This window comes from Pelecanus crispus, chromosome Z (genome assembly GCF_030463565.1).
Source record: "Pelecanus crispus isolate bPelCri1 chromosome Z, bPelCri1.pri, whole genome shotgun sequence".
In the NCBI taxonomy this organism is placed as follows: Eukaryota; Metazoa; Chordata; class Aves; order Pelecaniformes; family Pelecanidae; genus Pelecanus; species Pelecanus crispus.
Genome location: NC_134676.1, coordinates 65,156,426 through 65,176,745, shown reverse-complemented (window position 1 = coordinate 65,176,745; position 20,320 = coordinate 65,156,426). Strand labels below are relative to the sequence as shown.

The 20,320-nt window shown below is 40.4% G+C and overlaps 1 protein-coding gene across 1 annotated transcript in view; it reads left to right on the top strand.

The window, feature by feature from the left end:
• Positions 1-16,327, top strand: part of GRAMD2B (GRAM domain containing 2B) — a 54,003-nt gene extending 37,676 nt beyond the window's left edge. Inside the window, exons 4-15 of the mRNA XM_075727108.1 lie at positions 12-99; positions 411-477; positions 1,411-1,514; positions 5,622-5,717; positions 6,807-6,878; positions 7,000-7,080; positions 7,774-7,885; positions 9,642-9,764; positions 9,960-10,047; positions 10,640-10,741; positions 12,564-12,657; positions 16,286-16,327. Of these exons, the coding sequence (XP_075583223.1) occupies positions 12-99; positions 411-477; positions 1,411-1,514; positions 5,622-5,717; positions 6,807-6,878; positions 7,000-7,080; positions 7,774-7,885; positions 9,642-9,764; positions 9,960-10,047; positions 10,640-10,741; positions 12,564-12,657; positions 16,286-16,327 (1,069 nt within the window). The remainder of the gene's footprint in view (positions 1-11; positions 100-410; positions 478-1,410; positions 1,515-5,621; positions 5,718-6,806; positions 6,879-6,999; positions 7,081-7,773; positions 7,886-9,641; positions 9,765-9,959; positions 10,048-10,639; positions 10,742-12,563; positions 12,658-16,285) is intronic.
• Positions 16,328-20,320: the final 3,993 nt, after the last annotated feature.

Sequence of the window (20,320 nt, the reverse complement as noted above, 5' to 3'; positions counted from 1 at the left end):
TTAATCTTCAGGACAAAGAGCAGCACAGATAGTCCACTCCTGACAATGGATATCAAGAGTGACTCCAAGATTGAAAGGAAAAAACGTGCCTCAAATCAGGTAGGGCAGCGGATGGACTTGTTTGTTTATATATAATGAGTAGATACATAATGACCATGAGAGCCCCTTTGTTTAGTGATACTATAGTTTGTGGCTGTATAAGGACATATATTCCTTATTCATTACTGTGTTAGAGTCTGGGTAAAGCAGGATACAGACCTAATAGCCACATAGCAGAAATGAGGGTTCAATGTAAAACAAGTGGGCAAAATGAGAAGGTATTGGGAGGACAGGAAGTAGAATAGGTCACTTGATTGTAAGAATATCTAATAAGGTGTGTGTCTCTGGGTGTGGGGCTTTTTGTTTTTTAGCTGAAGGCAAATGCACAATTTCATAAGCTGTTTCTAGATGTTCCCATTGATGAGCCACTGAAACAAAGTAAGTATTAACCCCCTTGTCTTTGCTGACTGTGGGTCTAAGATAACGTTGTAACCTACCAACTGTGGTGATGTACAAGAGGGACTACCTAAATTTTAAAAACCTTAAACTCCAGCTGCCTAGAGCTACAAGGCCTTCATCTGCATGCAGTGGGTGTTTTTGTTATCATCTTGGAAAACTTAAATCTTCAGATATTGGGCATCTTTGGGAGTTGTAGCCTGCTTTGCACTTTACTAGAGTAACCTAGTACAAGGGTTTATTGGTACTGAAGCTTCCTTACTAAAGGCACTGCTTAATTGAGACAGCACTGGCCAAGTGACTAGCTTGAGTTTTTGCTGGCAGGAGCAGGACTTAAAAAGTTTAAAGATTCTACTGTTCTCTGTGGTAGTTACAAGAGAATTCTACATAGATATGTATAACAAATGTTTCTGGAAAGGAATACAAGGAAAGTGGTTTATGAGTGAGAAATGGTTTGTGAAGTAAAAGCAGTATTACTTTACATGTGTTGTACTTCTGTGGTCATCTAGTACAGACAACTGCTATAGAGCTAAAAGTTTAAAGCCAAAACCTTTCATTAAGCTCTTTACATTTACACAATATAGTTACCTGAAAGCTAGTCAAAAACTTTATAGGAAGTTAGGTGGTACTCTCTCAGAGAGGATTTGTGGCTTCTGGGAGCCAGTTGCGTGTTACTATGCATTTCAGTCATTGTCCTTCAGATATTTTGAGTCTAAACTTAGGCCTGTGAAATCACCAGAGCTTGTCAATATTAGTTATACTTACTGAATATTGCAAGGTTTGACAATATTTATCAAAAAGTATAAACCTAAACGTATTACGGTTTTAAAAAAAGAGCAAAACAAAAGCCTAACTGATAACAGTTGGCTTGGTTTGTGGTTACCTTAAAGATTATAGAGTATCTATTTGTTTCAGGTTTTACCTGTGCTCTGCAGAAAGAAATTCTGTACCAAGGAAAGTTATTCCTTTCTGAAAACTGGATTTGCTTCCATTCCAAGGTTTTTGGTAAAGACACTAAGGTTAGTAAAATCTCTACGTACAGAACTGTAATGCTGTTCCTTAACAGTTTATTCATCACCGGAAGTTCACATTAATATGCAAGGCTAGAATACTACTAATACTTCTAAGTATTATTGAATTGAACAAGTGTAATTGAATTATTGAATACAATCACTGTTCAGAAGTGATGCCCGAAAGTCACTCTAGAACTGGAGCGCTATTATTATTAAAAATCAAGTCTCTCTCTTAAGGACTTGCTGTCTGAAAAAAATAGATGAAAGGAAGGGATCTGACCTTCAGTGGTGAGGGCATTGTCAAGCCTGTGTAGCACAAACTGTACAAAACTGTCTCTCTTGGGGTAAGTATGGAAAAGGGGAGGAGGACGGTAGGCTGGAAAGTATAAGGACTACAAGACTGTAGCTGGGGAACTGGAGGGAAGGATCCAGCATATTAAGACAATTAAAGAAGAACAACTAAAACTGGCTTCTGAGTTGAGTGGCAATGTCTTTGAGGGATTCTTCTAGCAGTCCTTCTGTTCTGTGTAAACAGAGAACCGGCAAAGAAAAACCAGTTTTCTTTAGGTCTTTACTTGTGAGCCTAGTATGAAGAGCAGAAATGGGACATGAACAGTCGGGAAGATCTTAATTTACGAGATCATCATTTACTCTTTCTCGGTGCAGATATGACCCCACGTAAGGCTTGGACCCCCTGTGGTGAATGATATGCATACAGATAAAAATAACACCTTTCCAAACAGATTTGTGTTCTGGTTCTGCTGATTCAGAGCTTTCAGAGTGGTTTTCTTTGTTTACATAAACTCTGCTTTGGTTTTGAGCTTTTGTTGGGAAACAGCTTGATGTGCTGTGAGGATTTCTTTGGCTTCTTTCTCAAGTACTTCCTTGAGCAAAGTTCCTGGTTTAATCCAGACCCTTTGTCGGTCAATTAGGTGCTGAAACCAGTTTAGGAGTTGACAGTATCTCATTTCTCTGCTGTCAACCTTTTTGATGGAACACCATCTATCTTTGAAATGGCTTTTAAGAAGGTGGAATAGTTTTAAAGAATGCTTAAAATTATTAACACATTGTTCATAGTGACCTTACAGGTTACTGTGTTTTACTGCTTGGCCCAAGAAACTGAGTTATTGTTGATTCCTAGTTAATGGATTCTGTTAGTCTTAGGCAGTACATTAATGCAGATAGTGTGTATGTTGGTGAAAGCCATGGCGCAAACAAGGAAATCAAAATTAACAAGTGATTGGATGCTGTCATTCATGATTAGTAACAGCTATCTTGGCGATTAGTTTTATTAAAATTGAAGCTGCTGTACTAGAAATCTGTTAATCACAAACAAATGTGACTACTTCAAACTGCGGGACAGTTTTCTAAATTCAAGCTAAGCTAAATGTGTACAAAAATCTAGTAGAACTCTATCAGGTAGACTAGAAAGACCTGGAAAAAAAGATGCAGAAGGATAGTGATAAAGTAGTAGGAGATGATCTTTGTCAACAGGGTTTTAAATGCAGGAATATGTACACATTTATGTATATGATGAAAAGGGAAAACATACTACAAGATTAGGTAGCGTGGACAGTATTTGTAAATGTGGCTATAGTGATAGTCCAGATTACTCAATTCTGTGTCATTGTTTTCAGAAAATATTGCAGTGAAAATGAAGAATAAAGGGTATAGGCCTGATCATTTACTTCCAGCTGTCTTCCCCTACCCCTGCAACACACACTTAAAGCTTTGTGCAGTCACATACAGCAGGCACAAGCTTTGAGGAATACCATCAATAAAAATGCAGGAAAATTGGGGATATAATGAAAAATAATGTAATGGGAAGGGGAGGAGGAAATCAAGCTTGACAGGAGGAGGAACCTTCTTAGCAGTCAGATACACTGACAAAGTTTCCAAGACACAAAACCTCTATTGCTTAGAACTTGTAAAACAATTTAAGCTTAGTGATAAAGTGTTTTATTGTGAGAAATAGCAGGTCTACATGTTCTAATAAATTTTTCAACATTAATTCTTCTACCTGCAGAATTTTTTTTATTGAATGCTTTGGTGGAGGGAATAGCCATGCAAGCCAGGAGATTTGAATCTGCAGTGTAAGCACTGTGCATATTCAAAAACAAAAGATTGCTTCTGCAGGATTGAATGGACTTTGAAAGACATGACTGTCTTTCCAGGTAGTTCTGGTTTGGCTATATATATGGGCCTTGAGTCTTTCCTGGAGCTAAGCATTATCTTAACACATTTTAGTTGCTTTCCAAGTTGCCTGCAGGTAAACCTTGTTTCCTGAAGTAATTATTACTCCAGATAGAAATGAAGTACTTTGCAGTGATTTTACCATTTTAATCTAATGCTGGGGTAACAGTGCAGTAAGCAAGTACTTAATCCCACTTACGTATAGTCTTGATTACTGTAATGTTATCCATGGAAATAGTGTGCAGTAGAATGGTATTGACATCTCTGATTTAAGGTTCTTTGAGGTGAACTGAAACAATTAGAAAACTTCTAATCCGCTTTTTTTATCATTACTGTTAGCAGGATTTCTGCTGAAAAATCTTCTGGTTTTGGTTTGGTTTGGGGTTTGTTTTTTTTTAAAAAAAAGTGATGCAGATTCTGTTCTGACTACCTGAGGATTCTGGATTTTTCCCATCAAACACACACCATAGCTGCTCCCTTCTCCCCACTCCCAGAAAAAGCTGTTTTGAATAGTGTTGCAAAAGCTTTGTGGAACAATACAATATCCAGTTTAAGAAGAAAAGGTATAGTGGAGGACCTGTTTAATTACCCATTTTCAAAAGACATGGCTTCTGGAGCAGAACAAATAAAGCTGACGTTAAAAAATCAATAGAACAAATGATGACCAGACCTACAGATTATTAGACCCAGGCCTAGGACTAAGAATAATTAAAATTATATGCTTTGGGTTGGGTTGGGTTTTTTTCTGCTAGCACACTTTTTTAAAGAAACTAAGTACTGACTAAAGAGCGGGTTTCTAGGTTTCTAGCCCTTAGATGACAAGCAGATACTTGACTAGCCATGCTTAAACAGTGGCTGGCAATCTTGCACCCAGACTAATGTACACAAATACATATTTTGTTACCTGAAACAGTTTTTCATTTCATGACTTTGTGTTGCTGTTCTGAACAAAAGTTAACAAGGTTTTATGAAGCTGTGCACAGAGTAACTTCATTCTCCTCCTGCACTCACATGTGTTTTTAATTCAGTGCTGTGATCACTCATTGAACAATCTTTGGACACTTTTAATCTTGCTTCTAAATTTCTCAGGTAGTTGTGACAGCACATACCAAAGGAATTTTCAACAGGAGCTGTATCCTAATCATTTGTATCCAGGATTATTATATTTGCCTAACTTGCTAAGCCGTAGGCTTTTCAACTGAAAGTCAAAACAGGTGTGTGGTCCTTTGTAACATGGGGTTTACAAGAAGAGCCCATACAGAATATCTGAAGCGAAATACTGTGAAACTTAGCAGGCATTAAGCTAATGGGGTTGCATGTAAACACAAAACAGGAAGGAAAATTGAGAACTTTTCAATGTAAATGTAGGCAGTGTGGATGGCACACACAGGTAAGTCAGTGGGTGTGTGGGTATTGGATCTTTCGACATTACTGAAGGATGAGCTGTTTACTCAGCTGCTTGTTGCAGACTAAAAGATCAGTAAGTGCTGAGAAGACTTTTATGTTCATTCTTCACAAGCCTCTTGTATGATATATTCTGAAATGTTTTGTTTAAACACGTAAAGCCTAGCTTTAAGACTGCTTTGTTCTGCAGATCTACAGTGAACTAAGCCTGTAGTCTTGTAAGAGCCGGAACGGATCAGGAAAGGAAGACACAAACAAAAGCCTGGATTGGCATCTGAAGAAAACAGAAGTGAAAATAGTTAAGAAATAGTAATAATCTGAAACCATACCTGTTTCATATGAAATATTAGTAATCAGGGACGTAATGGAGAAATCTGTGTGAAGAGTGTTCAAGGTTTGGTTTATCACATTTGGTAGGCTGGCTCCTTGTGAAAGACCATACAGATTTGTATGTGCAAATTGTATTGTATGTCCCAATAGTATTGGGACTCTAACACTACATTGATCTTATTTCAGATTAGTATACCTGTGCTCTCAGTGACGCTTTTGAAGAAAACCAAAACTGCCCTTCTTGTGCCAAATGCTCTGATTATAGCAACAATCACAGATAGAGTAAGTACTGGTAGAGCGTGAAACTATTGTGTTCTGCTGGCTTTCTTTTTCATTTTTTTTCTACTTTTTTTTTTTCCTCCCTACTTATTGGCAGTAATACGAGGGATTCTTGAAGGTGCCAAGTGGCCATTTAAACAGCTGTAGGAACTGGTCACATGTGGGCATTTAGACTTAGGGCCCTGGAGGATCTGGTTTCTTAGGGGATGATTCTAGCTTTTTCTGCCTCCTCTCTTGTGACAGGCAAGGATGATTTTTATTCCTCGTGTGTTTTTTCTTTGGATCTGCAGTAAACAAAGTTATGTAGAACTTGGTGAGAGAATAAGAAACGGAATCTCTGTTTGCCACCTGCTTTCTGTAATCTATTGTTCCCCATTCTCCAAGGCTGCTGTGTAAGTAGCACTGGGTAGAACTGAAACAGCTGGGTCAGAAAGTGCATGCACAGAGAGTTACCTGCCTTGTTGGCAGCTCTGACAGTATTCTTTCATTTACTTGGGTCTCTTAACTGACCAGCAATACCTTAGATGCACAAAATACATTTGCTTACAGTGATACTTGGGAACAGTAATTGTATCATAGAATCATAGAATCATTTAGGTTGGAAAAGACCTTTAAGATCATCCAGTCCAGTCATTAACCTACACTACCAAGTCCACACTAAACCAATCAAGGGTAGCATCAATCAGTAGAAAATATGATTATCCTAAGAGCAGCTTTAGAACCAGCCCATTTTCATTGCACAAATATTTTGTGGATGCAGGAGACTGTACAAAAACAAATTGCATTTTTTGGTTTGTTTTTTTTTTTAAAGGGGTAGGTAAAACATAGTATGCAAAGTCTTTTTTAAAAAAAGAACAGATTTGGACAATGCTCTGGTTCTGCAGCAGAACATGGTAACTGTTATGTGTCTGTTCTGTTTCTTGTGATGAACCTCAGGTCATAGGCTTAGGAGGAGTGGAGATTTTTCCTGCTATAGTAAAGTTCTTGAAAATAGTTACATGATCAGCAAAACCACCTATCAGATTTATTTAGATAAAGGAAGCTTGTACTGTATGCCATTTCTCAAACAGTTTTGGAACTTTTGTTTTTCAGTACATGTTTGTCTCCTTACTCTCCAGAGACACCACCTACAAGCTATTAAAATCTATCTGTGGACATCTTGAGGTAAGTACTAATGGGAGGGAAGGTGGTATGTAGCTTTGTGTTCATTATTACTGCTTTCCTGCTTTTAAATGCTAGGTAGTTTCTGAGTGTGTTCCTTGTTAACACTGCTGCTTTTTTTCAGGATACAAGCATGGGCAACAGTCCAAATCCCTCTTCTGCAGAAAACAGCTTCAGGGCTGATCGTCCTACAACTCTGCCCTTGGTAAATGGCTTAGAGGTTTGTTCTTTTGTTGCATGGCACCTTTAATTGCAAGTACTACGTACAATGTCTGAAGAAAGGAAACTGAAGGAAATCATGGTATCTGTTTCTAAAACTTCCGTGAGTTTTTTTAACATTAGGAAACAATGGGAATGATTGGCATAGGCGTAATTTGATCTGATCACATGCAGTATATATACATGCATATGCTTTGGATATATTCCAAGGTCTGTATGCTTTACATATCTCTCTTTAGCAGCCAGGTTTCATAGTGCTCTGTACTGACTTAAAGTTGCTTCTTCCTCTGCCATGAACAGGTTTTGAAGTGTTTCTAGTGCAGTCCTTCATCTGTGTGGCAGTTCAGACATCTGAAAGAGCTGTGTAGCCACATGTGATGACCAGAGTCTAATTCTAGTAATGACTGGTCTGGACTTCTCAGTTTGTCTAACTTAACAGTCTCTTTCTTTTGTACAGAGACTTAACCGCTTCACTTAAACGAAGGCAGAGGATGAGGCTTGAATTCTCGTGACCATATTTTGCTAACTTGATCTCAACATTTTGGTATCAGAGATTGTTCCTGGTTAAGTGGGTATAAATCTGTAATTATTGGTTCATTTTCTAGAGGGAGGTCAGAGGAAATAAGGTTCTTTAGATTTAGAACAGGGCTGAGCTTTCTGGTAACTGTCTCTCCATCAGGATTTCAATGAAGACTATTGTGATCTGGATGGAATAGTGCAGCAGCGGATACAAGAGATGGAAGAGTCCAGCAGCACAGGCTCACAGACCCCAGAGCTGGAAGGTTTCCAAGGTGAGTGGGATCATGAGGCCCCAAGAAAATGAGAATGGCTTAGCTCTGTTTTGCTTCTGTAATCCCCTTCTGATGCAGAATCTACATTCACCACAGTCCTGGAGAATTACATGTTTTTTAAGGTCTTCCTCAAAGGTACAATGGCTGCATTTCCATCATTATATCCTTTTGCAATCCAGACTCATGCAATGACTTGGTCAGCAGCGGATCTGATTTGTCACTACTGCCTCCAGCTGCTTATCCATGTACTGTCTGCTCCCCTCATCCCCCATCAGTTATGCTAGCAGAGATACAAAGTAGGAGATGTTCCTCCTTTAAAAAAAGAAAAGGAAACGAGCAAGCAAAAACCCCTATTCTAAGGCAGTTCAAGTCACAGTATAACAAATTCTAATCTATACAAATAACGTTCTGTACTATGATGGCTTTTGGTCGTCAAAAAAGTTATTTTTGATAGTGTTTTGGGGCCTTTGTTTTTAAAACCCTTATTTTATTCTTCGCAGTTATTAAGACATTTGAAGATACTGTCCAAAGTTGTTGTTTCTTAACACTACTGTTTGTAGTCTCATATGCCTCAAGTTCTTCACCTAATTAGCAGGAATGCTGTGTAGAAACTCACTGCATATAAGTTCATTAAGTACAGCAGAACTTGTTTTATGTAGCACATGCTGAATGTTATTAGCAAAACCTAGGGTATTATTCTACTGTACAATTAATATATGTTAACATATTAATGTGTTGTTATGCTGTTATTACTCCAGGTTCCATCTTGACTATAAAATAATTTGTATAATAAGAAACTTTTACCATTACTTTTAAATGAAATATTACCATTTTTTTAATGCAAATTTTCTGTCATGTTAGTTTTAATTAACTCTTCTTTTGTCCTATGTGTCTTTTGTTCGGTGGTATGATTTGGGGCTATTTGCTTTCATTCATCTTTGGTGTTTACTCTGTGTGCATTTTTAATTGTTTGGTGGTGTTTGTGAAGCAGGAACTAAATTGTGGTGTCATCACTTGTCACAGCAGTGCTTCACAATAATGATTTAACTTGCTGTCTTACCTCCTTACAGCTAATAACTATTTCAAACCTTTCTGTTTTCCTTTTCCACAATTGAAAAAACAATATACAGTTAAAGAATCACCCTAGAAAAAGGAATAGAGGTCTGGGGGGAACACATCTGTCACTCATGATTCTGTTTCTTGTACATCATTAGAGCAGCCCAGGGTGTGCAAGTAAAGCATGAATGAAACTGAGTGTGAATAGATTTTTCTGTCCCATCTCTTTCAAGACATGATCTGTATTTAAAAAAGTCATGAAAGTGAGCTATATAATCTCCTTTTTAAAGTCATGATGCAATATGTCCATTTGATGTTGCTATTAAAGTCATTTGGAATCATTACTCTAACACATTCAGTCCTTTTGCGAGATGACTTTTGTATGTGTATAATCTTCTGACTGGAAATTGAGTGATAACCTTCAAAGTTTGCACAGGTTGCTATCTTTCAAAGGATCTGGAAATGTAAATGCAGCATACATCGTTCTCTTCCAGTCGAGGTGCTTCTCCATGTTTTGTGATGATGTGGAATTACTATGCAAACTGTTTTAAGGCTACTAAACCAACTGTTGCTTTCTGTCCAGGTCCAGAAATGCACCTGTTAAAATCCTCCTCTTCCCCTACTCCTTGACTCTCTTAAGCTACCAACAGCTTCCTCTGACTTCATATTTCAGCTTTATTAAAAATCTTGCTTTTGACAGATGATGATGTTGTTGAGACACAGACTCACTTGAAAGTTTCCAAGACTGAGGCAAAGTCTGTCCATTCAGATGCACACAGTAAACACGGACCTGATGGAAAAGCCCAAAACAGTTCTCGAAATGGTACGAGTCAAGGGCAGATCTTCAGCTGGAGTTAGTTGAGATAAGTTTGCATAGTTCTGTCAGTTCACATAATTTGGAAGATCTTTCTTGTTTATCCCTCCCTATATAACATGTTACCTGTTGCATGCTTCAAAACATTGTTTGTGTGTTATGGTCTGCTTTGATCAAAGTAACACTCAGTTCTTTTTCTCACAGGTGATTCTGAAGCCTTGAGGTTCTTCCACAAAGTGAAGTCCCAGAAGCTCTTATCTCTGAACCATGTACTTATATTTTATGCAGTTCTGTAAGTTAGCAATTAATACCAAGATTGTCAAAATACTATGATTTTCTTATGCTTACATAGATTAATATAATCTAAGCTTCACTTGAAAAAAGGAAATTATTGGGAATTATGGCCTTTACTCTTTTCAGAACTAGAAATGCTGGGGTAGGCTTACTTAACAGGCCTTTTACTTTTGAAAGCAAAGGGTCTTTTGGTTCAGGAAATGTTAAAAGTGTTTAACTACTTGCAAGTGTTCAAAAAACAGGTAGATGTGGCACTTCGGGATATGGTTTAGTCTAGTCTGCCCTTGATTGGTTTAGGTGGGCTTGGTAGTGTAGGTTAATGGTTGGACTGGATGATCTTAAAGGTCTTTTCCAGCCTAGACGATTCTATGATTCTATGATTCTAAGTTCATTTTACAGCAAAGCCATACTCAAGGCTGAGATTCATATCTGTCTGAATGCCACTGATGGGTATTCCTGAGGTGGTTCTAAGAATGATACCTTTATTATGCAATAAGTACAAGTACAATTTAAATGGCTTTTAACATTAAATTTGTCAGGTACCTGTAAAGTTTCCATTAACTGATGTACCTTATTTTTCTCTTTTACAGTGTGTGTGTGTTAATATTTTCTACCTTCTACATGAGATACAAAATCAGTGTCCTGGAGGAACGTCTTATTTCCATCACATCCTTTGATTCACATATTAAGGAGTAAGATACACTCTGTAAAACTTTGGGGTTTTAAAATCTTTTTCCAGTATCTTTCACGCTCATCTATTTTCTTCAGAAACCACTGTGATACTGTAGTGGCCTTGTGATACTTTAGTGTCCTGTAGTTCTTGTATCTCTACTAGCCTCATCTCACAGCTTTCTGTTTAAGACTTTTAGTACAAATGTGATACATCATGGTGTACTGCTGCCTTGAAAATGTTTCAGATAGCTGTGAGTAACTTGAGTGTAAGCTGCTGAAGTGAGTAGTTCCTTTCCAGAGCAATGATTCTGTGGAAACAGTGTAACTTTGGTCTTCAGTCTTAATGTCATTTAACGAGCCTAAGATGACAGAAGATACTTCATAATCTTCGGGCTAATACATCTGACTTGCTTGTATGTTTTCTAAAGCTTTGGCCTGCCTACATTCTCTTTAGCAGCTGATATGCTGTCATGCCTATATAGATAGATAGATAAATAAATAAACAAATCCCCCCACAAACCCACACCACAAAACCAAACCAAAAAAAAAAAAACCCAAACACACCAAGGGAAGGTTCTTTGTGTATTTGAAGAAGAAACAGGGAAAGCGGCCATAGTTCCACTGATAGTTCCATTCTGTAGCTTGAGTCGTGGATGTCATCTGCCCCTGAATTTTTTTTTTTTTTTAATCTCCATGTTGCATGGATAGGAAATATGCAAACATCAAATGGAGAGGCAGTGCAGGGGCATACACCACAGTAGTATGCCACTGTAAGTTGTATCAGCTTCCTGTTCCTCTCTTAGGACAGAAGGCAGTTAACTGGATACTGCTGAGAATACTAATCAGTTTATTCAGCATTAAATTTTGCATTAACTCTTCTCCCCTTCTTATAACTGATTTTTCTCTGAGCTGCTCTGAAAAACATGGCTGTAAAAGTAAGTTTATAAATCTCACTGCAAAACCTGCAGCCACATAGAGTCTGAGTGGGAATGCTGACAGCTGGAGAAGTACCACCTGAAAAACAGAGCGGAAAAATAAAATTCAAGCCAGAGCTGTAACCAGGCTGGGTGGAACTGTCTTCAAAGTGTTTCAAACCTGTAGCAAGTTCTTGAATAAGGGTGCTTCTTAATTCAGCTTGCTTTGATGACCCATCCATGATGAACAGGTCACTCTTAACAATGCACTTGTGGTCATATTGAACAATGACAATGCTGCTTAGGATCCAACTGCTCTCAGCTGTCTTCTGTGGAAAGCAGTAGGACTTGTGTGCATGTGTCAGAAGACCTAAGTTCTTGATAAAAAAGGAATAGGGAGGAAATGGTTTTTTATCTTACAGGCTTGCATTTATATTTTACCAATAATGCAAGGAGAGGGGTAAACCTACCTCTAATTGTAGGCAATGTCAAAAGCCATTTTCCCACTTGGGCATGTTTTGATTAGCAGGATGCTGTGTCCCTCTTCTGAAGCACTCTTACATGAGAAAGTCCTGTTTTCTGTTGTTCTGACCCGAAACAGTACAAGATGACAGGATGATCTAATGTGCACTCCTGCTGTGTCAAGGGGTTGGGCTTTTTGATTTCCTGCAAGTCACAGGACATGGAACTTATGCAACTTTTCAACTTATTTCCAGTGGAAATACCTGTAAAGTTTTCCATCCAAACTCCTGGAGAATAAGACCATGTAAAGAATGTAGCAAAGAGTGCAAAAGTGACTTAGGCCTTTGTTTTTGTAAATAAGTACAGCTCACAGTGTCAGCATTGTATTCGCATCTACATGCATATCTCAGTTCTGTTTTCCTCTTTTTCACTTCTGTCACACTTACTTCTTTATTCTGTTTGGCAGACATCCAGTGCGCCAAGGTTTGGGATCTCATCTACACATTAATGCTGATGCCCTTTGTGATGAGTTAGCTGCTAATCTTATAAAATTGGAAAAGGTAACTTCCTATGATATAATGCAAATGCTGATACACTCAATCAGGTTCTTGGTTAATTTCTATGGTCTGTTGTTTTGAAGAGTGCCAAGTTACACCCAGATTTGATGTTTTCCTAGGCAAAGGACTGGTTTATGGACTACAAATTATCCCAAGTACAAGCCCAAGTATGTGTAAATGTTTTGCCTTGAGCTGAGGCTTTCAACCAGGAATACTAATAAACTGGACATTTCAGGGGTCATTATTGCCTGTAATGTTGTAAATTTTTTTTATTCATCAAGGCTAAGGATTCTGAACTTAACCTTTATTACTATTTGATGAAATTTTCTGTCTGGGACTTTTGTTTGAGTTTTGTTTTTTTGATTAAGAAAAATGATGCTAGCTTTCATATGTAGTCATCCTCTTTATTTGAAGTGGCTGGAATCTGCCTGTTTCACTTTGGTAAAACAAATGCTGCTGCACCAGTTGTATAATTCCCTATACCTGACCTTTGCTTTTTACCATTATCTCACTGCAAAACTAAATGCGCTTGCTGACTTTAATTGGAAACCTACACAAAACAAGAGTGGGTGTGCAGACCTTATTTTCACTTCAGGTGGTGTGGTGGGCTAACCTTGGCCAGTGGTCAGACACCCACCCAGCTGCCCTCTCACTCCCCCTTCCTAGCAGGGCAGGGGGAGAAGATAGGATAAGAAAGCTCATGGGTCAAGACAAAGGCAGAGAGGTTCCTTACAGTTAACCGTCTCAGGCAAAACAGACTCGACTTGGGGAAAATCAATTTAATATAGTGCTAGTTAAAACAGATTTGGGTAGTGAGAAACAAGGATAAATAATAGAACAATACCTTTCCTCCCCGCTGTCCCAGGCTCAACTTCACTCCTTCGCTCCCACCTCTTCACCCCACTCCCTGCCCCCCAAGTGGGGCTGGTGGAGGGTTACAGTCAGTATGTAACAATTTTCTCTCTGCAGCTCCTTTATTCCCCCATTTTCCCCCTGCTGCAGCATGGGCTCCTCCAAGGGCTCCAGTTTTTCAGGAAATAACCGCCTGCTCTGTCATGGACTCTCTGTGGGCTGTGGTGTGGACATCTTCTCTGCCCTGGAGCACCTCCTCCTTCTCCTTCTCGTTCTCAGACCTTGGTGTTGCTTCTGCTGTTCCCTCACCCTCTTACTCTCCTCCTCTCTCTGTTTGTGTTTTTCCCCTTTCTTAAATAGACTTTCCCAGAGGCTTCACTACTGTCTTGGCTGGGGACCTCAGCTGTGCCCTACAGTGAGTCCATTGGAGGCTGCTGGAGCAGCTGTGTCCAGCACAGAGCAGCCCCTGGCCTCTTCCCACAGCAGCCCCCTGTCCTGCCCCTGCCCCCAAACCTTGACAACTGCACCCCATACAGGTGTGTGAAATGTTACGTGTTGGGAACACATACACTGGCCAAGCGTGAAAAAAGTAGTAAGTGGAGCGAAAACAAAAGTTACTTGAATTCCAATGTGCTTAAGTCACATGGGATATTTTTGCCTCTGTTTCTAAAACTGAGTGCATGCCAAGGTCTTTCAACACCTACTTTTTCCCAAACCAAGTTTCTCAAATAGCATAAAGCTAGGATTATATAATATCACTGTTTACCTGTGAGGCATAGGTTTTACAAAGACTGCCAAAAAAAGAGGTTTCTCCTCCCACATGTCCACCCCCCTGGCTGTGGAAGTCTAGAGTAATGCTAGCATAACCCCTCTGTACGCTCTGGATAAGAACAATGTGAATACAAGGGGAAAATGCTTACCAGATGATTACCAGATACAATCTTTAGCCAAATTAGGTAATTTAAGAGGTTACTGCTTTCCAGCTGTCTCGGACAGGCTGGCAAGATGGTTCATGGGAGACCTTCATTTAAGCAGGAAGCCAGCCAGCCCTTTGCATCAGCCCTTTGCACTTTGCACTCCCTTATATAGTCTCTGCTTGGAGATGCAGTAAAAAGCAGCTGGATGGTCAGATCATTCAGCTATTCCCAGAGAAGTGACCCTCTGTCCTGAATTGGAGTCTTAAGTCATGTGCTTTTTTCAGCTAGTGTCTACAGGTTTGGTTCCTTAAAGTCTTACCTTGTATTTGCCAAATACTGAAGACACAATCAGCTGCTCTGCCTACAAGCTGCATGAGTATTGCCTGTAGCTGCATATTGCCACATCCCAGTCCTCTCTAATCTAGATGAGCGGTGGTTAGACCAGGATGTTTGACCTACTCTTGTACTGCAAAACTGGTAGAAATCTAACAGCTTTATGTTCTCTGAGCAAAGTTACAGCTGTTGCTTAACTGTTTCATATGCTTCAGTGAAAAGTGCTAGTAATTGGCTGCAGCTGGCTTCAGCAGCAAAGGTAGCATAAAAGTTCCAGCATAACTTGTCATCTCTCCCCTTGCTTCCTGTGCGACTGCAACATTGTAAACTAGAGTACAGAAGTTATCTAGGTTAAAACCTAAAAATTTCTCTCCAGTTAAAAAATGTTCAGTGCAAGAGTATGTTGCAATGACTTTTTCAGTGTGACCTTGTGATTTTCATACTGGAGCCAAGGAATTACCATGGCTTAGTAGAATTTTGATTTGGCGTTTAAGTGTATTTAACAGGTTGTGAAAATGCACCATTTGTATCAGAGAATAAAGCATTAAATAGGGGGAGGCAAAACATGGCCTGATGTTACCCATGCCCTTACTCTAATGCAGCTTGTGAAGAGGGAGTTGCTCTGTGTGCGTTGACTCTTACAAAATTCAGTGCTTCTTACTGTTTTCCTTTCCCCAAAATGCCCCTCTTGAAAAAGGTGTACATCTGGGGTGGAAATCATGAGGCAGGATTAAGAAGTGGTATCCTTGAACAGCAAGTACCATGGCTCCTCCAAGTAAAGTCTGAAAGTAGCTGTGACTAAACCTTCTGTAGCCAGTGACTGCTAGTTACTAAGATACAGAGAACACAAGTGCCAGGGGATGTGACCCCCTATATTCCCTGCTCTCTGCTTTTAAGGACAAGGAGATGTAAGGTGGATAAATAGCCTGTGTAAAATAGGTCTGTGCAAATCATCCTTGAGGATGTGACTGGCTGGCATTGCCTTCAGTGTAACTAAGGAAAGATAACCCACAATCAATACACTAAATCTGGCAAATGGGACATGTCTGCTGGTGGTTAGAAGACCTTATTTTGCTGCACACATCATAGCCAGCTGTGTAGCTGAAGGTGTTACAAAACTGTTTGAACTATCCACTTACACCTAAGAGCTGCAACTTTGAAGTTTGAGGCTTTTATTCGGTTTTGATCGAATTCAAAATAATTGGGTTTCTTGTCCCTTTCTTTCTAGCTCTTATTTTTTCCCTATCTTATTTTCTCATACCTAGTGAAGGAGAGAATCTATAGAAGGAAACTGCAGGAGATACTCATAAGATGAAAGCTAGGTGTGCTGCCAGCTGATCCAGATGTTTCCTTTGACTGTAGTGCAGAAAGCATTTAACATGAATACCATTGGTATGAATAGTTCTGACAGAATTAACGTGCATACACAGAGTATATTGAAGAGCATATGTTGATTTTTTTTTCTTTTTTTTTTTTAAATGCAGTATAATACTTCCTGCCTCCCAATTATTTTTCTCTCTTTTTCTAAGATACAGAACAACTTACAAAAACTACTTGAAGATGGTAAATGAAACGTCGATGTTCTTGGACTGCTTCAGACCTCATTCTTCTCTCTTAACAAACAGTTCCAAAGGAGCTCTGCTGGCCAGAGTTCAAGTCTCTTTATTTTCAGTCCAAGCCAAGCTTAAACTACTGTAAAGCTCATGTCATAATGGAGGGAGTCAGTTTATTCTTGAGCATGTATGTATATGTTTTGAAAACATACATGTTTTGATCTACATGTATCTATATGTTTTGAAAATAAGGGGATTTTTCCTTCTCTAATGTGTGTGAATTAATGGATTTTATAGCTTGCTTGCTCCTAGACTTGCTTACACCGGTGCAAACCTGGTGCAACTCCCTTTACCTCAGCATTTGCCTTCTGTCTATTGTCATTGAAGTGTAAATGGGAAGAATTTCAGTCATGACTCATGTGCTGAAGTGTTGTGTGAATGAGCTGGTATCTGTCTCAGCTGTGGTTATGGATCGGTGCTGTGCTCTTCATTTTTACTTGTTTGTGCCCTGGCATCCCAAAGATCAGAAATCAGACACCTCTGGATTTGGTTATATGAAGTTCTGAATGTTCAAGGTGTGCTCAGTTTTCAGGTGCTGTAAAAAGGCTCAATTTCTGTGTCATTGCATCACCAGTGAGGGTAAGGTCTGTTTCTACTGGGCATTCAGTTTCCACTGAAGTCAAGCTTGAAATACGTATGGACTCGCCAACTTGCGATCAAGTTGCTTATGAATGGCAGTATGGGTGTGACATCTGCACGACTTTGATCTGCTAGGTTTTTTGTCCACTCATATGGTCTCTGTCCATTAAGTTAATCATTGTGAAGACTCTCACCTTTCTGTGGAGTTGCATGGGGATTTGGTTAGCTGAGCAAGTGCAATTTGTGTTCCAGTTGATGGAAATCTAGTCTTGGTATGTGACTCCAGGGACCAGATATTTCCACTTAATAGGAACTTGTGAATTAATGATGCAGCAATATAATCAGTAGAGTGAATGAAAAAGTGGATACCTGCTTTGTTACATCATACTGTTTGTTTCACAGTGCCTAAGATTGGATAACTGGGGATTTTAGCTTTCTCATTTCTGGTTAGTTTTTAAAAAGCAATATTTAGGATAATAACAACTAGTATCTGTAAAGTAACAGTATTGTTTATAATATGCTATGCATTTTATAACCATTTCTGTGAAATGTACCTACTTTGTTTAAATAAACTTTTTTAAAACAAGCGACTCAGTGCTGTAATTTGGATGAACCCAGTTTTAGTCAAACGTGATACTCATGATCTGAGTAGGCTCATACCTCACAGTACAAAGTTTGTGCAAAACCCAGTACCCAACACAAAGGCTGAGGAACTGCATGCTGCTGATGTGCTTCCTCTTACTCAGCTGTACTCAAGGTCTTCCCAGACTGCAACAGTAGGAGGAAATTTGGACCCCAGAATTTTGAGGAAGTGTTAATAGTTTCTCAGGTGATTCCTCCTTGAAGGATATTGGATGAGTATTCTAACATTGAGGCAGCTGAGAGAGCCCTGTGTGCTCTGTAATGTGCCTGCCTGGCTCAAGTTTCCATCTGAGCACGGTCTGTCAGAAATCTGTGAGATTTGACTGTTCTTCCTGTTGCATCCTCTGCCATTCCTTCCTCAGCTATCCTGAGATTGGCCACTGTTGTAAGAGATAATAAAAAATGTTTTTACAAGTACGTCAACAATAAAAAGAGCCAAGGAGAATCTCCATCCTGTGCTGGGTGTGGGGGGGAACATTGTCATCAAGGATGAGGAAAAGGCTGAGGTACTTAATGCCTTCTTTGCCTCTGCCAGACCAGTTATCCCCAGGGTACTCAGCCCCCTGAGCTGGAAAACAGGGACAGGGAGCAGAATGGAGCCCCCATAATCCAGGAGGAAGCAGTTAATGACCTGCTACACCACCTGGATGCTCACAAGTCTATGCGGCCAGATGGGATCCACCCGAGAGTATTAAGGGAACTGGCGGAGGAGCTTGCCAAGCCACTTTCCATCATCTGTCAGCAGGGCTGGTTAACAGGGGAGGTCCCTGGTGACTGGGGGCTTGCCAATGTGATGCCCATCTACAAGAAGGGCCAGAAGGAGGACCCGGGGAACTACAGGCCTGTCATCCTGACCTCGGTGCCAGGAAAGATTATGGAGAGGTTCATCTTGAGTGAACTCAACAGGCATGTGCAGGCCAACTGGGGGATCGGGCCCATCCAGCATGGATTCATGAAAGGCAGGTCCTGCTTGACCAACCTGATCTCCTTTTATGACCTGGTGACCCGCCTGGTGGATGAAGGAAAGGCTGTGGACGTCATCTACCTGGACTTCAGCAAAGCCTTTGATACCATCTCCCATAGCATTCTCCTTAGGAAGCTGGTGGCTTATGGCTTGGATGGGCATACTCTTTGCTGGGTAAAAAACTGGTTGGGTGGCCGAGCCCAGAGAGTAGTGGTGAATGAAGTCCAGTTGGTGACCAGTCACAAACAGTGTTCCCCAGGACTCTTTTGGGGCCAGCCTTGTTTAATATCTTTATCGATGATCTGGATGAGGGGATTGAGTGCACCCTCAGTAAGTTTGCAGATGACACCAAGTTGGGTGGGAGTGTCGATCTGCTGGAGGGTAGGATGGCCCTGCAGAGGGACCTGGACAGGCTGGATCGATGGGCCAAGGCTTGTTGTATGAGGTTCAACAAGGCCAAGTGCCGGGTCCTGCACTTGGGTCACAACAACCCCATGCAACGCTATAGGCTTGGGGAAGAGTGGCTGGAAAGCTGCCTGGCCAAAAAGGACCTGGGGGTGCTGGTCAACAGCTGGCTGAACATGAGCCAGCAGTGTGCCCAGGTGGCCAAGAAGGCCAACAGCATCCTGGCTTGTATCAGGACTAGTGTGGCCAGCAGGAGCAGGGAGGTGATTGTCCCCCTGTACTCGGCACTGGTGAGGCCGCACCTGGAATACTGTGTCCAGTTTTGGGCCCCTTGCTAAAAGGAAGACATTGAGGTGCTGGAGCATGTCCAGAGAAGGGCAAGGAAGCTGGTGAAGGGTCTGGAGCACAGGCCTTATGAGGAGCGGCTGAGGGAACTGGGGTTGTTTAGCCTGGAGAAGAGGAGGCTGAGGGGAGACCTTATCGCTCTCTACAACTACCTGAAAGGAGGTTGTAGTGAGGTGGGTGTTGGTCTCTTCTCCCATGTAGTTAGCGATAGGACGAGAGGAAATGGGCTTAAGCTGCACCAGGGGAGATTTAGATTGGATATTAGGAGAAATTTCTTCACGGAAAGAGTAGTCAAACATTGGAACAGGCTGCCCAGAGAGGTGGTGGAGTCACCATCCCTGGAGGTGTTCCAAAAACGGGTAGATGTGGCCTTTTGGGACATGGTTTAGTGGGCATGGTGGTGTTGGGTTGATGGTTGGACTGATGGTCTTCGAGACCCTTTCCAACCTTAATGACTTCTAGTTGTTACTTTCATTAAAAGATAATCCAGTCACCAAGGCAGGAAACATGAAATTACTACTCTACCCTGAATTGGTTTAGTGGTGGACTTGGTAATGTTAGGTTAATGGACGATGAAGACTGGATGATCTTAAAGGCCTTTTCCAACCTAAATGATTCTATGAGTCCATGATTCTATGATAATTGGTTTCACAGGAAAACTATTGAAATAAGTTATTTTGTAATTCTTCTTTTTCCATCCTTTTCCCTACTCTCCTTCCACAATTACACAGTTCATGCAACGTTTTGGACTCTGACCTCATCTTCTCCCTTCTTCTCACTTCCCTCCCTTTTATTCTGAATCAGTAAGAGAAGACTGTAGTTCTGTTTATGGTTTAAAAATTGATCCCACAAGTCACCTTTATCAAAGGATCTTCAAGGAAGCTTGATCATATCCAGCAGCTGAACTGAGTTAGCCCGTTACTCCATTACATCAGCAAGGGTGTGCTTTGCTGTAGGAAAACAAGGGGGGAGTGAATATTTGTCATGTGCCTTATGTAAAGCAGGCAGGCTAAACC